A 21,030-nucleotide genomic window follows, 5' to 3' on the forward strand; every position below is an offset into this window, starting at 1 on the left:
GGTCAGAGAAGGTGAGAGCAGTCGCTGGAGAATCACGCACACACGCACACACGCACGCACACACACACACACACACACACACACCATTGAAATGATTTTATTCATATACAGGGTCAGGGTTTAGATCTTAGTTTGTTTCCTTCAGTGCTGTCATTCACACTCATCTTTGTGGTGTTTAACACTAAAAGGAAACATTCACTCATCCTGGGACATCAGGGGATTTTCACCCACACGTCCCAGGAATGGGTGGACCAAAGAAGTACACAGTTTCATTCGTTTTACTTGTTTTACTTAACGATTTGTCACCAATTTTAGTGGGATTTTTTCATTCGCTGCTCCGATGATACAATTTTTCTACTTTCACGAGATGCTGTGTATGAGGGGAAATAAAATTAGTGTACAGTGGTCCCTCGCTTTAATGCGGTTCACTTTTTTACATCTCATTGTGTTCTGTGTCCTGATTGGCTGTAGATTATTCAATCTCGTGCCGTGTCTCCTGTACAGTACAGAATGCGCTCAGCTTGTCAAATTTATTTAATTTACATAAGTCTTCGATCTCTAGCACTGAAGCGCTGTACTGTGTGTTTGTAGGTTTTCTCCCCAACAAACAACGATGTCGACGAGACGTTTTGCAGGCAGCCGCGGGTCTTTGGTTTCATTCTATAATGCTGGACTTATTTTTCTATGAGGGTTTGAACTTTGAGTGTTTAAGCAAGAGAGAAAAGTATGAAAATGTTCATGCCTGTCTGAGAAATAAAGCTGGCAGATTTCACCTATTGCGAGTTATTTTTAGCACATAACTGACCACTGCCCTTCAATTTGGTATGTATTGTTGTACTTTCTTGATGGGATTGTTTTATATTATATCAGGTAAACTATACCAGACGTTTCCTTGCTACAAACAGCCCAGTTTGTCCGTGTTCTCTGCTCATCTTCTGCCTCTGTTTATAGATGGAGATCAGATGTGTCTAATCCCGGCGTCCTCTGCCTTTTTCATTATATTTACACTTCTTACATTTAAGCTGAAGCGCTAAGCAAACCAACGAAAGCAAATCTGCACGCCTGAAGCTCTTTTCTCGTCCCGTTATCCTCTGACCTGCTCGCTGAGAAATGAAAACGAACATCTGTTTGAACATAAGAGGAAAAAAATGTTCCTGCTGCCCGCCATCTTCACCTTCAAACATAAAACAACTACAGAGCTATGCACTCATTGACATCTGCTCTCTTTTTCCATGTAAAACTAAAAATACGGCCCTTTGTTTAAAGACTCCTCAGTTTTGACAGATGCTACATAAAAACATTGAGCTTTAAGCTAAAGGCGCTCCTAACATACTTTTAAACCATAGGGGTAATCTGAGGGCGCAAAGATGTCGAAGCATCCTTGAACATTTTTAAGCGTCTCGGTTCCTGCTCAGACACAGGATGCGTTCTGCTCCCTGCCTGATAAAGTCAGATTTGGATGGTCTCAGGCTTTACAGAGGTCACGTCCGAGGGCTGTTTCCTGATAGACTTCTACAAGACCTGCAGTGCTTTGGAAACCACAGGAGTTTCCCCCTGGTGGTCATTAAGGGCATAAAAGGTTTTACCAGAACAACTTTTAAGTAAAAGTTAGCAGAAGGTTCATCCAGACATGAAGCCGACAGGTTCAGATGTTGTCGGCTTACAATGAAAAGAGTGCACGTCTGAACGGGGCTATAAATCGAAGATAAGCACCACTGCCGTCCTGTGTGGAGGATTAAAACCACAAATCTTTAAAGCCACCTTTCAAATGCGACCATGGGTGGATATCTGATCTTGAAAAGTTCTTGTTTGACTCGAGTAAGGCTTAAAACACTGACCTGTGTCACTGTGTCCTCCTGTTTCACTGTGGAGGCCTTGAGCTGCTCCGTCAGCCTCAGGATCTCTGCCTCCTTTTCAGACAGAGCAGCCTGCAGCGTCGCCACGCTGGGACCACCGTCGCTGCCCTGAAACAGGAAGTTCATGGACACTGAGCACGTTTTCTGCATCTCACCTTCAATTTCATGCTTTTGAGAGACCCTTGAAACATGCCAGAGATGGCTGACAATACAGACTTTCAACACATATTAATTCATTTTCCTTTGTATTGATACACCGATACGGTTCGCTCTCACACCTCCCGGCACATTCCTGATTCATCAGCTTGCTGCCGACCCATTCACCCTCCATCAGAATTGGTTTCTGGCTTGAACGTCTTCGCCTGAATTACCCCAACGCTACAACTACTAGCCCAGCCTAGACTAGTTTATGCTATCTGAGCAGAAGTCGAAGGTGAGCAGGTATGTTTGAGCTGCAGGCCGGTGGGTGGAAATAGAAACTGGGACTAATTTGCATATTCATAGATGGAGGAGACCGAAGGAAGCAAAAGGTGTCGAGTTGGATCTGAGCCACTCTGAGGCGTGAAGGGATTACTTTATGGAAAACAGCATGTAACGTTGACGAACAGAGATGAGCTTTTCATTTTTTAAATCAATGCCAGAAGAAGAACTTCGAAAGGTCTAAGGAAGTCGCACTGAACACAATAGCTCGCACTACATAAAGCTTAAGAGTGGTACACCTCCTATACACAGGGAGAGACGGGGGGGGGAGAGCCCTGTTTGCCTGCAGATGTAGAATCCATTCCCCTCACCACAGAATAAAAGGAACGCTCTGAAAAGGTTGAACTCTTAAGAAACCAACAAAATTGCTTCCAATACATCGGAACTGAGGTCTCTGACTTTGAATCATCCTGGAACATATACAGTGGCTTCAATTTAAAGTTCTGTATGACTAGAAAGATAAACAGCACAAAAAAATAAAAAATATAATTGAAACTCATTTTCTGTGCATCGCTCAGATATAAAGGCTTCGTGTTTTTCTTGTTACGAACGGCTGTGAAGTGTTTTCTCTTTGGTTTCCTTTTATTTGTTATTGTTGTGGAAAATAACCAGATCAGCGGGCACGGTTTAGTATTTCCTGGCGAGTTTGCAACCATTCAAACAGGAACAAGCTGATAAAGAAGAATAACTGTTTTCTGGAGACTAAAATAAATGGATATAAAACACACTTTTTATATTTATGGCTCCATTTAAACCTGGAAGCGTTTACGCCGCTTTGACTTCCATCAAAGTGGGAACATGAAGAACTACGTTTGGACAAACTGCAGAGGAACCGGCAACATAACTGAGCTAACAATCAAAAGCAGGCCGGCGCGGCGGATCCCCGTCGTTCATTATCACTGCTGTGCGGAGACGTTTTTAAACGACCGAGGCAACAGGCAGGAACTCTTTTCATTCCATCACCAAATTGATGCCAACATTTCAGTATTAGGTTATTGAGGTTTCTGCACTTGATCAAAACATGGACACAGCGAAGGAAACTCTTATTTTATTTATTAAAGATATATTTGATGCAGAAGATACCAAATGATAAAATTGAGTTGTGTAAAAATATGACTAACATTTTATTACATTCCCCTTTAAAATCTCCAACAAGTTGTCAGCGACTCAGACATCCATCTCAGTACTCCATGTTGAAGCGTGCACAGGAGGTAAGCTGCAAACCTCCTGAAGCATTTTTACCTTCACTGCACAAAAGTCATGGCAAACAGCAGGAGCATGAAAACAACACTGGAAGAACAACTTTTTAACAAACATGATCAAACTTTCTGTCCTGTCACACCTGAGGTCAAAAAACAGCAGTGGCTGTTCAACAACTTAAGGCAGAACAACTCGCGCTGCAGTTCTATCAAACATCATATCTGAAGAGATCCAGACACAAGGGTGTCACATTTTACTCGCGTCGACTCATCTCTCCTTTCTTCCTCACCTCCTGCACTCACGCATCTGGTGGGAGGGGCTAAAGGGCGGCCACGCAGGAAGTGACCAGCAGCGATATCATAGAAAGCCAATGACATTCAGCGATTTCAGTAGAATTCAAACTGAATTAAACTATAAATAAGACCAAAAGATACTGCTGGCTGACATATGACAGGGGGGAGGAGGGTTATGTATTAGACGGTTACCTAGACAACGCTACTGTGAGAGTTTCTCTTTTTGTTTTGATCCATTTTCTTGAATAAATTTGAAAACCGGCATCAGAAATATGACGCATACTTAAATATCTGCAGAAATGCACAGCAGGTCCCGGCGTACGTTACAGCGTAGGGTTTCAACCCATAAAGTCATCCTTAGAGAGGCATGGAGAGGACCAGAGGATGTGCTATCTGAGGGCTCGACGCTATTTTATTTGAAACTGTATCCACTCATAATACAAGTCCAGTGATTCCCTGTAGTGACTTCATACATCTGTGTGCAATCAGCACTGCAGTGTCAATATTTCAATGCTGTAGCTGTTTTTCCCACATTCACACTTATTGACTTTCCTTTACGTCACTTAGTGGCTTTTCCGATACAGAGACGCCTGCAGCAAACTGGCTGCAGATCTCCACCATTTTTTTTTTTTAATCAATACGATTTGTGCATAATTATAACACCCCTCCCCCAACTTACTCTTTTATGCTTTGGGTGGACTGCCCGGTCACATTGAGTGATGATACTATGATAAAAAGCCTAAAAGCTAAAACAGATACAGTTCCACATTCACAAAGGTGTATGTGAGGTTTAAAAAACAAAAAGGGGATGCAGAAAACATGGAACAGATAACCTGTTCGCTCTACGAGGCATTATTCAGTCCTCTTCAATAAATCCTGTTTAAAGATTTAAATAAAGAAATAAAACATTGCAGGAAGTTCAAACGTCCACCTCTGACTAAACCGTGATCCATCACATCACAGCAGGTTTTAAACTGATGGGCTGTAAATAGACTGAGGTGAAACACAGCAGGGCTGTAGTCTTATTTTATTATATACTAAATATACTTCATACTGAAGGACATTACCTGACGGTGTTTGAGACACACATTGCAAATATCACCCCGTATCTTGCACATGAAACAGACGATCATGCCTTAAACCACCATGCTTAACCTTTCCCATCTTTCTTTTATAACAGGAGCCCGATTTAAGACTCTGCCTCCGGGGCCTGTGATCCTCGTTATGTTATACTGACCTCTTGTGGCGGCTGTGTGTTATTTTGCTGCAGCTGCTGGATGAGCTTGTCTTTCTCTGCTTGGCTGGAAAGAAGCCTTTTTAGCTGGACCTCCAAAGCTGCGACCAGAGTGTCTCGCTCCTGCCTCCAATTCTCCATGGTTTTCTCCTTTTCAGCCAGCTGGGACTCCTGATGGAAAAGGAGAAACAGCATCATATATGCCCGACCAACATTCTCGCCAATTAAAGCTGCGCTCCAAAAAGTAACTCCATCAGTAAAAATCATCCTCCGCTGTAAGCATAACAAGCAACTTTGTGAAGCTCATATCTGAAAGCAAAAGCCACATTTTAACTAATCAGGTTTGTTATTAATACGCATGTCTGTGTTGAATTTATTGTAAGGTGGGTCCTTTGATAATAAGAAAGTGGTTGAATGGCCATCACAATCTAACTCGGTTCAAACCCTCATTGGTCGATGGTGGGTGTCAGACAGTTTTTAGCATCGCCCTCCTCTTACCAGCTCGCTCTGCAGCCGAGTGCAGCGCTCTCTGTCTTCGGCAAACTTCCTCATTTCTTGGTTCCTCTTGTCCTCGGCCTCTTTAGCTTGGCTGATCAGGGAGACTTTTTCCTCCAGCCATTTCCTGCGGTCCGCCTGGTGCTTCTCCGCAGAAATCTACGGAACAAAAATAGTAAGTAATAAAACTAAAAATAGTAAAAGGTAAAATTGCAAACATGTATTAAAATTAACTAAAAAAGGTGCTGAACTATGTTATTGCAAACCTGACTCAAAGTCAAAGGCCTGCTAACAGGAATTCCTCCAAACTCAACCATGAACCCTTGTGTGTAGTTGGCAGACTGAATTACACCTTCTGTCTAAAGAAAAAACATATTTAATAAATTTGTCTATTTTCTTCCACTTATCCAATCAGGGTCACGTGGGAATGAAACATCTCACACAGCTGACATGGGGCGAGAGGCGGGGTACACCCTGGGCTGTCCCAGTGCTAACACAGAGAGACACACACAACCAGTCACATGATCTATGGGCCATTTAGAATCACCGAACTAACCTCACCCCACTGACTGCATGTGTGGAGGAATCTGACGCTCTCACGGGTCTCATACAGCAGTTCCCTCAGTCCTAAAGAGAACCAATGTGACCCCGGCTATTATTAAGGTTTATTCTTCTTCGAGCGAGTCACTTCATCCACGCGGCAGGTCGGAGTTTTATATGTCACACTTTTTTTTCTTTTAACAAAAATGTACTTGGTTAGATTCAGAACACAAAGTATTAGGTTGAAGTTGGGTGTTAAACTTAGACAAAGATCAGTGTTTAGGTTGAAAACAACAGTTTGTTTCTTCTTCTTCTTTTTGTTTAAAAAAAAAACTTGATTTATTTGGTTGCCAAGGTGACGCGATATTGTGCTGACTGCCACAAAATCGTAACTAACGTCCATGAAGACAAGCTGACTTTTGTTTTATACTATTTCTCGGTTTGTTGAGATCAGGCTCGACAATCGCAGATGAAGATCTGGTGCAGTCAGACCTCAGCATAACAAAATGATCCCCATCATCCTGACGATGATGCACAGCTGTTTAACACGCATATCGGACCAGCCAAAGACATGTGAACTGTAATCAGGACTGAAAAGACTGAACACATGATCGTACAGAATATAATATACATGTAATCTTAAGTCCTGGGCTCAAAGTCCACTTGCAGACACACCGTTTGGTAACATTTCTGTTCTGGGACATCAACACAAATGCTAATAATGAATCTGCTTCCGTACCTTCACGCTGTCCTGAGCTTCAGCTGCTTCCTGTTTGGCCCTTTTTAAGTCATCTGATTGGCTGTTGCTGAGCTGCTGGTGTGTGTTGTTTCCACTTCCCTGCTGCTGCAGCATCTCTTTCAATTTTTCCACCTCTGAAAAGGTTTACAGCACAGAACGAAGACTGACGACACAGCAACTATAAAGTTAAATGCAACTTTAAGTATAGCTTTACAATAACTAGTAAGCCATGAGAGTAGAAATGCAAGAAGTACCGTAAAAAAAAGAGAAAGAAAATGGGCAGAGAACATCTCTATTTACTGTATAATTAAAACTATGAAAACTAGAAGTAGAACATGTCAAAGGTCAAAGTCGATCAACTGTTGCTTTGAACTATAAAAGACTGAACCTCAGCCAGTGTCCGTACGAGAGCCTTTGACTTCCTCTAACTACTAAAACCTGCCTTCTTTTCACCTCCTGTTTCTTACCACTGGAGAGCTCCTGGATGAGGTTAAGTTTCTCCTCCAGGACCTGCTCCAGCTGCTCCTGAGTATCCTCCTGCTCCGACAGAGCCAAACGCATGCCCTCCATCACCCGCTCCTTGGCCTCCAGCTCTACGAACGACCAAAAACACACGCAGCAAAAGTTCAGGTTCACATCCACCACGATGAACAAGTTAGTAACCTCTGCTGGTTACTAACATAAAAACCAGTTAGACACTACTGGGAAAGCTTGAGTGAACATTTTTCCTGTTCAACAGTTTGGCGATATTTGAAGAGTCCATATTGTGTGAAGTTAAGAGCAGGACACATGAACATGGGAAGAGCACCAACGTCTTTACTGAAGGACCTTTCACAGGTAAAGACAGTTGGTGAGGACAGATTTTTACTCTTCGTTCTTCACTCAGTAAGAAAGAGTAGGTGGCTGAGAAAGGGGAGCTTAGCGCTGCCTTTGCAATAAAGGTAAGTGGGAGAAAGTGGACGGACGGCTTAAATGTTAAGGTAAATGTGTTTGGGGGGAAAACAACATGTATAAGTGAATAAAGCACAGAGAAACTCTGACCTTTACAGGCCTGCTGGTAGCGCTGCAGCGTCTTGTCAGACTTTGCATGAGATGACTGCTCCTACAGAGGCAGGCAGAAGGCATCAACAACATGAGACAGAACGACTGTCTCACATTTACTAGTTATCATCATCACATGTACATTACACAATATATTATTATCAGCAGCATGATGATCTTGCTCCCACACAGTGAGTAGTGTCTGGTGGAGGAACAGATGACCTCACCACTTTGAGCTGCTGGATGGTTCGGTCTCTGCCGGCGAGGTCAGACTGAAGCTGCTTCTTTGCTTTCTCAGCGTCGGACAGTTTCTGCTTCAGAACCTTCTCCTCGTCTCTCATGGCTGAAATCTGGACAAAAAGGACAAAAGGTAAGGATCTGAAGCTGACTTTACTCAGTCACAGTAATCTGTCTTACTAGACCACAGAGCATTAAAGGTTTCTGAAAGTAAAAACTTGGACTTTTTCCCAGCATGCAGCTCTGCAGGTTAACTGTGATTCAGAGCTCTGCTGCTCAGGGCTGTTCCAGCCTAACTGGAGCATGAATGGGCTCCAGCTCACTCCTGATAGCACCGTGAGGATAAATGTGTACAGGCACAAATGTGGTGCATGTCTGAAATGTTTGTGAGGACACGGCTAAAAACATTTAAGACACATCGAAACATCATTTAAGCCAAGTTTGTTCTTTTAAGGACCTGCTGTCACTGATGTAGATCACTGGATCTACTTTATTTAAGAATTAGCAGCAATCCTGACCTCTCACTGGCACTAAAGCCATCTTTGCACTGGAGTTCTAATATTATTACTAAACTGACACTAAACATTTTAAAGTAAATAAAACCGAACTGAAACAGTCAAACTGGAAACCAACCAAAACTAAACTCAATTTAAAAATCTAAATAAAATAAACCAAATTGGGAAAAAACTGTAAGAACTCTGCTGGAAGCAGCTGATGTGCTGCAGTAAACTGCATCAGCAGTGAGGAGTGTGAGCGACAGACTGAAACATCCAATAATGCGTGCACCTCCTTCTGGACCTGCTGCATCTGCTTCTTGTAGTCAGCCAGCTTCTCTCTGAGGTCTGAAGAGTCCTCCTCCTTCCTCTGAAGGTCCACGCTGAGGCTCTTCACCTTCTCTGAGTCCTGCTTGGCGTTTTCCTTTAGCCTGAGAGGGAAAGACACGATGTTCAGACTCTTTCATGGCTGGATTTTTACAACGTCCACCAGACTCAAAGGTACGAACAAACCAAAGCAGCCTAATAAGTGCTAAAAAAAATGATGAACAACACAGTCAGTGCTTCCCACTCTCTGTTACTTTTCTCCTTGAGAGGATATAAACAGCAGTTTGGGAGAGCGACACACCTACAGAGAGAATTCAGTCTGTTCTACAGCGATACATTTCTCAGTTAGTATTCCCTTTAACACCGTTTATATAAGAACAACATTTTACTGTCATTTTTCATTGTTAATTAGCAACTCAACCACCTTTATGTTCCAGGGAACCATCTCTAGATCCCAGATTATTAGAGAGGGGCAGAAATTTATGAACGAACACCTTTATCAATGCATATCAATACCAGCGGTCTATAACAATTAATTTGATCCTGATCGAGTCAAGGTTTTAATTAGAGATAAATATTCTTCGATGTTCGCCTGATACAGTCATGAACTCATCACAGATGTAGGTAAATAAAAACATTTAATAGTTTTGTTCAGGTGAAGAGGAACAATGTTTGTGACCTGCAGTATGAACCCGGCTTCATCTTTCCTGATTTTTTGTTGTAATTCTCATTTACCATCAGTAACATTGTGAGCTCTGCGCTGGCTCTGAGAGCAGCTGCGCACTAATGCAGTCATTACAAAGGCAGGCTCAGCTCTGGGCTGATGAGTTTCTCATAATAGCAACTCTTGTAGATAAAACTCATCAGAATGATTGAAAGCATGTGATTCACAGTGATTTGGAAGAGCAGATACGTGAGGGAGGCGGAATTTTAGAGAGCCGGGCTGAGAGCGGAGATATTTTACACTCCGGCTGTAGCGGGAACCGACGCGTCTGTAATCCTGAGCTAAATGTAACATGAAAAGGCTTTGATCAGTTTCACTGGGCTTAACAACAATGATGTAGCAGCTACAGGCCCAACTTTCCAACTTGCCTCAGATCTAAACACAATGACGAGTTACCTGCTGATGTCCTCGTCTCTCTTCTTCAGCTCGGCTTCCTTCTGAGCGATGGCCTCGTGCGCCACCGCCAGCAGCTCCCGTCTCCTTTCGACCTCCTTGCGCCGGGCCTCCTGAACAGCTTGGCACTCGTCCTCCTCACGCTGCTCCTGAGCCTCCTGCAAACTCTTCTTCAGGGATGTCACCTGTGCATCCTTTTCCAGCAGCTCTTTCTGCAGCTCTGCTAGCGTCTCCTCCATCTGACTGTCCTTTTCCTCCAGCATCCTCTCGGTCTCTGAGGACGACGGCTGAGCTTCGGTTTTGCAGGACTCCTTTTGTTTCTCCATATTGGAAACTTTTTCCCTGAGTGACGCAGCCTCAGCCTGGAGGTCAGAGTTCATCCTCTTGAGCTCTTTAGCCTCTGAGTGAATCCTGGCGTCTTCCAGCTCTGTCTTGAGGCGCTCTGCAGCTCGCTCCTGCTCGCTGAGCTTCTGTCTGAGGTCATCCACGAGCTTGCTGGAATCGGATTTTTGTTCACTCAGTCTGCGTTTCAACTCTTCCAGCTGCTGCAGCGATGATGCTTCTTGTTCTCGCAGCCTCTCTTTGAGCTGCTCGACCTGCCTTTCCGAGGCCGCCGTCTGCTGCTCGAGTTTTCCTCTCAGCTCCTCCGCTTCCTCTCTGGAATCCCGTTTTTGGCACTCGAGCTGAGTTTGGAGATCATCCAGTGGTGCCTGTGACATCTCTCCCTGCTGCTTAAGTTTATTTTGCAGTTCTTCAACTTCCTGTTTTGAAGATGCCTCCTTCTGACTCGACAGCTCCAGCTGCTGGTCCAGGACCAGCTGTTTGTGTGCCAGCTGTTGTTTGACCTCAGCCAGCTCGTGCTCCAGATCCAGCACTTCTCTGTGCTTGGCCTCAGTTTTCTGTCTTTCCTCAGCCAGGCTCTTCTGAAACTGAGACACTTCCTCTTGCAGTTTCTCATTCGCACCTTGTGACACTGCAGAGGTGTGCACTTCCTGCTTTAGCCTGTCAGCTTCCTGTGTCAGAGTTTGGATCTGGGAACACTTCTCCTGAATCGCCTTGGCTTGTTCATCCACTTGTGCGTGAGCAGCTTGTAGTTGGACAAAGGCTTCTTCAGCTCTCTCTGCGTTGCTGGTCACCTGTGGCAGTTTCATGGTAAGCACAGGGAGTTTTAATCAAACACAAGAGACAAAATTCCACATGATAAAAGCATCAAACTCTCGGCTGCCCTCTTATTCCCACCACAGCTGGAAGCTCCCACAACTTTAACTCTACATATATTTGAGTTGGATCTTCTTCCTGACGCCACACTTTTATACACAAGTTTGATACATAGAAAAACATTAAAATCACTACATCTCGACTGATGCGTGAGAGCGCTGTAAACTGTTTCCGGGGCCGTCACCGTCTTCGGGGTGATCGATTTAACATTTTTGGTCACATTTCTGGGTAAAAATCATACCTGGTGTTCTGCAGTTTCCAGTTTCACAGTCAGCTCTCCCAGTTCTTGTCGGAGTGCGTCCGCCTCCTCGTGCCTCCTCTGCTCTGCCAGCCTGCTTATCTCCCTACTCTCCTCCTCCTCCCTGCTACTCTTCTCTTCATGAAGAGCAGCGAGCGCTGCCATGGCCTCCTCCTTGGCTCTCCTCTCAGTTTCCAGGGCTGCCATTGCTTTCTCTTTGCCTTTTCTCTCTTCTTCAAGGGACTCCAGCATCTTCTCGTTACTTTGCTTTAGATCTCCAACTGCTGCAACGGCCTCATCCCTTTTTTTCCTCTCCTCCTTTAAAGATGCTAGTGCCTCCTCTTTTCCCAAAGTCTGGCCCTCCAACACAGCAAGGGCCTCTTCTCTGGCTCGGAGCTCTTTCTGGAGAGCTGTCAAAGCCCCCTGAGTGATTGAAATGATGGATTACTCCCAGTTTAACATATAAACAGGCGTGAAATGAAATGTGAAAAGAGATATTGATGTAATGCAGACAAAAGTAAACAGGTGTCATTTATAGTGTCTGTACTGCCACCAAGACAAACCAGGCTGGGTAATAAATACTGATGAGCAGCTACTTTTAACTGTAGATGGACGGTTACAGCTGTGAAGACAAGAAACAGATGAGACCACACAGCACCTCCTCCTGTTCACGTGCTCCTCACCTGCAGCTGCTCTTTCTCACGGGAGCTCTTCTCTTGGGCCAGCTCTGCCGTCCTCTGCAGGTCTCCCACTTGTTTCTCCAGCCGGGAAACCTCTGATGACATTTCTTGGAGCTCGAAGAGGACTGTCCTCTTCTCCTCATTCTCATGTCCTCTGGCTACACCATTTAAGTAAGAGAGAAAAGGAACAAGTAATACTTCATTTTGGCCACTCAAAACTAATTTCAAATATGCAAACACAAATTTATCAGAGAACATTTTTATGCTACGGCTGAACAGAGCTACAAATGCATTCTTCATCCAACAGAAAATATTTCTGCAGGCCATGTGCTCACGCTGTTGGGTGTTTATCTGCAAACCATCTGCTTAATTAGACGAATGAACTAATAGATTTGTGTTCGCCGTCTTGTTTTTACCATTGCACTTGTGAGCCAGCGGTTCCGGGGCTTCCTGCTGCCCTTCATTCGGTTCCAGCTCAGCACCTGCCCGAGGTCCTGCTCGGCCTGGATCTGCACTCCTCTGAGCGGCATCAGTGGATTTCTTTCCTCCCACCAGTTCAGAGGAGCAGTTCAGAAATTTGTCCTGAAGGAAGAAAGAAACAGTTTAGTGGGCGCATCCTGGAAATCCTATTTAATGTAGAGGTAATAACCCCACACATGCACATGTATACATATACCTCTAACAACATATAGCATCCCTTATGCATGTTATGCCTGCAGTAACAGGGTGAGGTCCACAGCTTTTTGATTTAAACTCCAACAGGGAGAATCCTCCAAACACTTCAGGCGACTGCACAGAAATTTGTGACGATTTAGATTTAAAGAAACTCGAGGTCGGACCTCTGAGCACAACATTTATCAAAACATGAAAGAAAGCCGCCCCCTGCAGCTGGAAACCAAACTCGTTTTCAACACTCGAGGAAAAAACAAACAAACAAAAACTATCGAGTTGTGTTAGATTTTCACTCATTTACAACAGACCACCACTGAGGCTACTTCAGCGCTTATATTTGCCTTATGTTCATCTTTTATTCTAAATATGATCATCACAGATGTGCTTGAAACGTGATGAATTTGGGCTTTGAGCGACCCCGTCAGGGCGTGCATGTTTTTCATTACAATACTGAGCTGTACACGTGGTGATGAAAACAGACTGAACAAACAGCTGCAGGCAGGAAGCAAACAAAGAGCCGGGCACATGGCACCGTGTAGCATTATTTCAGGTATTTAGCTGACAGATTTCGCAGGTCTTTCCTCCCCACTGCTGTCAGACTCCACAACAAAGACTTTTGCAGCTGATCAAACCCACACATGTGCAATAAGACTGCTATATGTGCAATTCTTGTACAATCCTTCTTCTGACGAAGTTGTACTTTTGTATTTTCTTACTCAGTTGTATATAGCATTTGTATTTCTATTCTATTCTATTCTATTGTATATAGTATTTTATTTTATTGCATTTCAGTATTTTCTGATTTCTGCTACATAACTTTGTACTTTTGCTGTAACTAAATAAATTTCCCACCTGTGGGACTAATAAAGGTCATCTTATCCACCTACTGTACCATCACTAATCATAGTCGAGTGACTCATGTACTGTTGTGTAAGGACGACAGGCTCCTGTTTGGCCCACGCTGTTTGCATTAAGGGGGATGGAGCGCAGCGATGTATCTGTTATTGTTGTTTCACATGAGGACGATGTGACGTCGGAGAGGATTACCCACCTGTAGTCTGCGATTTCTTTTTATCTCATTTATGTTTAAATCAAAAGTGAATCAGCAGGCACAGAACAAAGCGGCAAAGACAACAATAACTGAAGGACTTTGAAGAACGTAAATGAAGGTTTGTGTTACCACGGCTTCTGCCTCTCCACTGGGTCCAGCAGCCATTTTGTTGATGAGATTCTTGAAAATCTCCAGCCTCCTTTCAGCTCGCTCCTCCAGGATTTCTCTCTCTCTGGCCAGACGCTCACTGAGCCGAACACAAACACGTTCGCGTGACTTTGAGTTCAGATGTCAAAATAAAATCCCCCTGGATCATTGTTAGGACAGCTCTAAAAGGGTCTCACTTGTAATCGTTCTGCATCTCGGAGAAAAGCTCGGAGAACTCTCTGCCGATGTCCTCTCGGACTCGGGACTCCATCAGCAGACTTTCAGCTCTGGCTTTCTTCAGCTGCACCTGCAGGTGGTTTAACAGCACCGCCTGCCTCTGAGGGACAAAACAGCAAAACATAACATGAGCTTTTGTACTTTTTTACTTCTTTAGACAAAACCTTTTCACACAGTTTGATAATCTTCTGTGGACACACGCTGATGACTTCTTATTGCATTTGACTGAAGAGCATAATTATATTCAGTCGTCCACTGCAGACATGCACATGAGGATAAAACAGTCACTGTTCAAAAAACCCTTATTTCTCTCATATTGGGCTTCCGTTCATTCACCCTTTGGTGTGATTGGCTGCCCCTCTCAGACAGAAGAAGGCTACAGCTGCGATCAGAGCTTTCTGCCTTTAGACCTCTGCAACAAACCATTTAAAGGAGTCTGATGAGGTTTAGGTACAGACTGCCCAAGTTTCACAGTTAAATTAAAAATGAGAACTTTGTCAAATTATGAAGCAACATTTTTGCAGAGCGTTCATATCAAAAATGTTCCGTGTCCTTCTGCACGTGATAGACAAATTAATTTGAGGCTGCAGAGTCACGTTCGAGAGCAAGTACGAGCAAAGCTACTGAAGTCAGCACGTTTCTCATACAGCATGTACCCCAAACTGCCATGAAACAGTCGCACACATGCACTCACACTGACTCACACTTCCACAGCATGTCTTTATCCTGTCTTCCTTCTTTCACCCCAACCAATCACAGCAGAAGGCCCCGCCCCTCCCTGAGCCTGGTTCTGCTGGAGGTTTCCTCCTGTTAAAAGGGAGTTTTTCCTTCCCACTGTCGCCAAAGTGCTGCTCATAGGGGGTCATATGATTGCTGGGTTTTTCTCTGCATGTGTTATTGTAGGGTCGACCTTACAGTATAAAGCACCTTGAGGCGACTGTTGCTGTGATTTGGCGCTGTGTAAATAAAATGGAATTGAATTGAATCACGTAGCTCAGCAACTGCTGACTCTGCTCTGTGTCGCTTCCACTTTGCTATAACACCACTAACATCTGACTCTACCGTCTCACAGTGATTCGAACTATGCAGAGCCCAGTGGTCTACTTTAGCCCCAGGGCTCGACGTTTGACCCCCCCCCCGGGTTTTTCCACAGTGAGGGAAGGTGATACTCTCTGCCACCAGTTTGGCTCCACCCACACAGCACAGCTACACCTCGAGGGCAGCGAATGCTTCCAGATCACTGATGAAATAAAAATGTGCTCACCTGATGCGTCTTCTTACAGACGAGAATTTTATCTTCACCGTCTTCTCCGGCTTCGGTCTGATCCGTGGTGTCCATCATCATGCTCTCCTCTTCCTCACACTCATCATCCTCATCCTCCTGGATAAAAACATTTAATGGAGATTTATGTGACAATAAGTCAAGCCAATTAAAGATGTAAATGACATGAAATATTTTGTAAACCGCGGTGAGGAAGTGATCTCTTCGTCCTACCTGTACGTCCTCCAGACTGCTTTCAAAGCCCATCAGGGAGCTCGTCCTGCTGCTCCGGAGAGCTTTGCTCTCCGTGCTGTTCATGATGAAGGACACCTCACCGACAGACCTCTGTGGCATGAAGGGAACGGGTTTGGAGGACAGAACTACAACCTGAAAACACACAAGAAGAAAAAGGCAAACTAAATATATGATGTTTAATACATGTGAGAACATTTGGGAATCTTACCAAGTGCCATAATCTGACATGGTAGGTTAGATATGAATGTAATATGAATAGGTTACAGTGACACACAGAGGAATACAACGACTGCATGGTTCTCTTGCTGCACAGATTGTCACAGATTGCCACGTGGAAGATTTTTAACCGTTCAGCCTGTGGACTGTACTTCTCCACCTCTGGGTGGGTGGGTGGGTGGGTGTGTGTGTGTTGGCACAGTTCCCAAACAGAGGGATGACTTGCAGACTTAATGCAGCCCGGAGCCCACGAACAAACACAATGAAACATGTATGAACCTTCTGCGCCACAGCAGAGAACTTGAGGACGTTGAGCGTCTCGTCGTACATGGAGGCGCACTGGTTGATGTTGATGATCATGCAGGCTTTACCCCGACCACAGAAGAAGCTCTGCAGGTAGTGGGTCAGCTTGCTTTCTCTGAAGGGAACGTGCTGCAGCAGCCTGGAGGAGGGAACGGGCAAAGAGTACAGAACAGCTTCACTGTGAAACAGTAATGCATTTTTATAACACATGCATCAGCATTAGCACTTGTGTTTGTGTCCACTACCAATGCATTGTTCACACTCCTTTAAGTAGTGGCCTCCAGCATTCTCCAGAGAAGCTATAGTAAGCATTAAACCAGACTGCAAGAAGATTTAAAATCAGGCTAAAACGAGACGAGTTGCGGATGTCTGCAGTAATTCTGTCCTTTTTAACCGTACAGCAGACTGGATCATTAATCCTGCAACATTTGAAAAAAATCTTTAAAGGCATCTGATGCTTTTGTTTGTCACACTTTGAAAAAAATGCAGGTCCAAAGCAGCCAGTATCCTGGCTTCACTTTCCTGAGATAAAAACAAAAGTCCACCTTTTACGTACAGCGTTCATGCACCATCTGCATTTAAACATTAGTTTACTCTGCTCTCTGCTCCTCCCTTCACCCTCAGCAGCAGCTGCTCCTCTCTGAGCAAAGTTCTGATCGAGCTTTCTTCCTGTTCAGAGGGAGCGTTTCTTTCCCACTGTTACCAAGTGCTCCCTCGCATGATTGTCGGGGTTTCCCCTCTAATATTGTAGGGATATTTAGCCCGTGACAAAGTGTGGTGATAGGTGTTGTGATTTATGATATAAATAAAAGTCAATATCAACCAAAGACAGAGAGGGAACGAAGGATGGATAAGACTCTCACTTGGCCTGCTGATTGTGTCTCAGAGCATTGATGCATTTTCCCAGAATGAGCAGCGACGTGTTGATGTTTCCTGCTTCTTTCAGACGCTCTCCTTTGTTGTGAGTCTTCGCACAACGCTCAGAGCCAGCCAGGTCACACAGACACAACCTGAAGACACAAACAACACAGAGCATACTTTGTGCTGAATCTAGATAAAGCCAATAAGGTAGCCTATGCTAGCAGCCACAGCAGCATTTACACGTGTGCACAGTGGGCTTGTGTTGCTTTGGAATTTCTGCTGGGTTTCTGTCGTCCAGTTGATTCTTTCTATGCCAGCCTTTTGCAAAAAACAGTTTCATATGTAGTAACCACAAATGCACTGGAGGAAATGACAGTACTGACACGCAGTTACATTTTTAGGAAAGTGCATATCAGCTTACGGCTTACCCTTCCCAGAAGGATTTGTTGTTACAACATACATATGATATAGATTTGACGAAGAAGCTTAAATCCCACCTCACACAGTTATTTTTAACTATCTGAGAACACATCCAACACTCGTTTATGTGCTCAAACACTGGTTTTACTCACTCGCTGACAGTTTGGACCCTCGGTGTCCCGACGTCCTCAATCCTCAAAATTCGAATGGAGAAAATGCTGTGGCTGCACGAAGAAGAATCACAGCACACATTTCAATGAAAAAAGAAAAAAAGCAGAACAATTTCTCGGTAACAGATCTGCCCTCTCGTGCAGTTCATGGGGTGACAGCCCAGAGCAGGCGTTGCTTCATATTAAATACATAATTGTAGTGAGGTCATGTTTAATGATGTCAGAACCTGATCAATCTCGTGCTGTTTAAAAGTCTGAAGTAAAACAAATGTGGAGTTCAGTGTGCAGAGTCTTAAACTGTGGAAATTCACTGCTGCAAACACGTATGACACCGAGAAACATTCATTGCATGTTGCATGCAGGAAAACACTGTACAAACACAAGTTCACTGGACAAAACTGATCATTCCTCATTTTAACTTTGCATTCAGTTCTGTCACTTTTGAAAAACCTTGTTGGTCAAAACGATGTCAGACAGACAGAGAGACTAAAGTATTAGTGCTGCCTCCTTAAATGACTCAACTATTCACCACTGATGAAAGCTTTAGGCTACATCCACACGTGCACGGGTATTTTTGAAAACAAGATTTTTCCTTTAAAAAAAAACAAAAAAAACCTGTCCACACGTGCAGTTCTGAAAAAAAATTATCTCCGTCCACATGTAGACGCTAAAAACGAAATGCTGGCAAATCAGAAGCCTAGAAGCCTGGGAGGGAAACAGTAAACAGGGTTTTGTACCCTCACAAAACCTTTTTCTGAACAGGCAGATAACTTTGTTACTTTTCAAGTCCCTTCAACATTTCAAATGTTAATAACTAAACACAGTATTTTGGTTGGTGTAGACTCACATCTTAGAAATGAATAAAACACATAAATTTAATTAAAAAAATTAATTTATTCAAAACCGATGTTGGGATTTGGGTCGTGAGTGTGTCTGTGTTGAACGCAGAATCTGACACCTCTGCTTTTCTCAATGGAGGGACAGTAACTGTGTGTGTATATGTAAGCGTGCAAAACTGCAGATGGTCAGATCAACAGCATCAGTATTTTGTCTCTGCCACTGTAGAAATTTATGTCATTTAAACAATAATAATTGGATTGGATTGCATTCATATAGCGCTTTTCAAGGCAGCCAAAGCGCTTTACAATGCCACTACTATCTCGCATTCACACACTGGTGTAACAATAATGTAACCTTTGACGTTTCCTCGTCCACACCTAAACCCAAAGTCTGAGCACTGGGCTGCCAGGACTTTCTCCATAACACATTCATTCACATTCTTAGAGCACCTACTCCAAAGAGTCTCAGTGCGGTTGGTCCACACCTGAGTGGATCACTGCGTTCACACAAACGAACCACAGTTCATTTCACACGTCCTCGGGTGTTTTTGAAAACGCAGCTTTCTCCATGCGTTTGGGCCTTTCGTCCACATATAAACGCCGTTTAAAATCACTGAAAACTGAGATTTTTTAAAACGTAGTTTTTGCGTTTACGTGTGGAAAACAGATTTATTCACCCGACGTCAAAGCTGTGCGCCATGTTATTGTTTACATGAGACGAATTTCTACAATGATGCTGTTTTCACACACAGTCACTGTGCCTGTATTTAGACAGGCTGCTTCTATGCGCCATCTTTCTTTACGCTTCCCCTCCCAGGCTTCTACACTTCTGATTGGCCAACATTTCTACACGGTCAGGATTATTTGGTCACCTGCTGCTTTGGCGTGTTCTTGACAGTCTTTGACTTCGTGTACATGCAGATGGAGATATATTTCCAAAACTGCACGTGTGACAGGATTTGTTGACATCCACTGTTTTTAAAAACACCCGTGTACGTGTGGACGCAGCCTCAGCCTGGGTCTAAATGCTGCAGCCTGTCGTCCTCACCTCCTGCTGGACAGGTGATTGAGTCGAGTGGAGGAGAAGCTCTGGTTCTTCTTTCCCAACTTCATCACCATGTACGCCTCTTCGGCACTGTTGACCTGAACCCAGCGCAGATCTAGATGGAAATACACAAACACAGCGTACGAGTCACTGAGAAGGCTCTCCTACATTCTTATAAGAAAACTTACGATAAAGCTGACATTTAGTTCTGCTTTTACTTATAATTTTAGATTTGACCTTTGACGAACGCGTTTCCCTTGACATCCTGCGAGAGGCGCAGTGCGGTCCTCCTCAGGGCCCCACCAGGCGCCACTTCCAGAAGGTCGTGAATGTTCTCGTTGTAAATTTCACAGAAAGAAACCCAAACAGAGAACTTGGTGTTAGCTTCCACCTCCAGTGAGATTTCATCCTCTGCATTGGTCCACAGCATGGAGGTGCCTGCAGCAGACACACACATTTACACACACACTGTACCATCCCCACTGCTTTTGTAAAATACATTCCTGTCTTGGAGCTTGATCTGTAATGTTTGTCATAACTTCAACATTAATATTAACAGCACAGACATGTTCAGCGTTGCATGCGCTACATTAAAATGTAAAACTTGCCTTCAATGACAGTCCTGTTGGTCGAGTTCAACAGACTGATGTTGCTCTTTGCACTCTAAAGCAAAAATAATAAAATATTATAAATACATAAAAACCATGTGTGGCTGATAAGCAAGAGCAGACAAAAACCTTTAGAGAAGAGTTCACCACATGATTGAGATTCACCAAAGACTCATCACAAGCTTTAAAATGGTTTACAGGATGCAGCAGTAAAATAAAACCACTCCTGCATTTCTGAAAACCACTTTGTGGGTTCAGAGCAAATATTTAAGCTTGCAGTGCGGTGCAATGCTTTCTTTGAGCCGTATATTAACACCCTGTTAGAGCCCTGCTGATATTTGAGGCCAATTGCAATCCTGCGTTCTTGTGCACCCGTTTGTTTTCTCCCTCTCTGCTCACGAGGATCTTTGAGTGTCCGTCTGCAGGGCTCATTGGTGTTGATGATGAATGGTTCTGCTAGCACCTGGCTCTTCCTCACATCCTACTGTTTAAAAGGTTCCTCCGGCGACTGACAGAAACAGCATCTCAGTCGTGTCCTCAGCCTCCCAAATGTTTGAAATTGGAGCTGTTCTCTGTTTCTTATGCAAAGATGTGACTTTTGTTAGGTCTAGTTTGGTTTGTACTGCACATTTCTTTGTCATCGGAGGGGTGGAGGAGATTAGGTTTAGCGCATGTTCCTTGTTTGTTTGTTATTCTGGCCTCACTTCCCCCTAATGTGATGAAACTGCAGCAGACACTGCTCTATAGAAGGTTTTT

General features: G+C 43.9%; 1 protein-coding gene across 1 annotated transcript in view; it reads right to left on the minus strand.

Moving 5' to 3' along the window:
- Positions 1–21,030, minus strand: part of kif20ba (kinesin family member 20Ba) — a 55,840-nt gene that overhangs the window by 28,055 nt on the left and 6,755 nt on the right. The window contains exons 7-28 of the mRNA XM_013913454.1: positions 20,275–20,329; positions 19,904–20,104; positions 19,670–19,781; positions 17,765–17,836; positions 17,195–17,341; positions 16,308–16,470; positions 15,792–15,944; positions 15,561–15,677; positions 14,257–14,396; positions 14,042–14,159; positions 12,606–12,771; positions 12,193–12,347; positions 11,513–11,932; positions 10,057–11,189; positions 8,902–9,040; positions 8,106–8,228; positions 7,879–7,939; positions 7,305–7,430; positions 6,838–6,971; positions 5,562–5,717; positions 5,067–5,234; positions 1,776–1,964 (exon numbers count right to left, since the gene is read on the minus strand). Coding sequence (XP_013768908.1) covers positions 1,776–1,964; positions 5,067–5,234; positions 5,562–5,717; positions 6,838–6,971; positions 7,305–7,430; positions 7,879–7,939; positions 8,106–8,228; positions 8,902–9,040; positions 10,057–11,189; positions 11,513–11,932; positions 12,193–12,347; positions 12,606–12,771; positions 14,042–14,159; positions 14,257–14,396; positions 15,561–15,677; positions 15,792–15,944; positions 16,308–16,470; positions 17,195–17,341; positions 17,765–17,836; positions 19,670–19,781; positions 19,904–20,104; positions 20,275–20,329 — 4,248 coding nt within the window. The remainder of the gene's footprint in view (positions 1–1,775; positions 1,965–5,066; positions 5,235–5,561; positions 5,718–6,837; positions 6,972–7,304; positions 7,431–7,878; positions 7,940–8,105; positions 8,229–8,901; positions 9,041–10,056; positions 11,190–11,512; positions 11,933–12,192; positions 12,348–12,605; positions 12,772–14,041; positions 14,160–14,256; positions 14,397–15,560; positions 15,678–15,791; positions 15,945–16,307; positions 16,471–17,194; positions 17,342–17,764; positions 17,837–19,669; positions 19,782–19,903; positions 20,105–20,274; positions 20,330–21,030) is intronic.

The sequence above is a fragment of the Pundamilia nyererei genome, unplaced genomic scaffold (genome assembly GCF_000239375.1).
Source record: "Pundamilia nyererei isolate P.nyererei 1_Seehausen unplaced genomic scaffold, PunNye1.0 scaffold00133, whole genome shotgun sequence".
NCBI classification, from domain to species: domain Eukaryota; kingdom Metazoa; phylum Chordata; class Actinopteri; order Cichliformes; family Cichlidae; genus Pundamilia; species Pundamilia nyererei.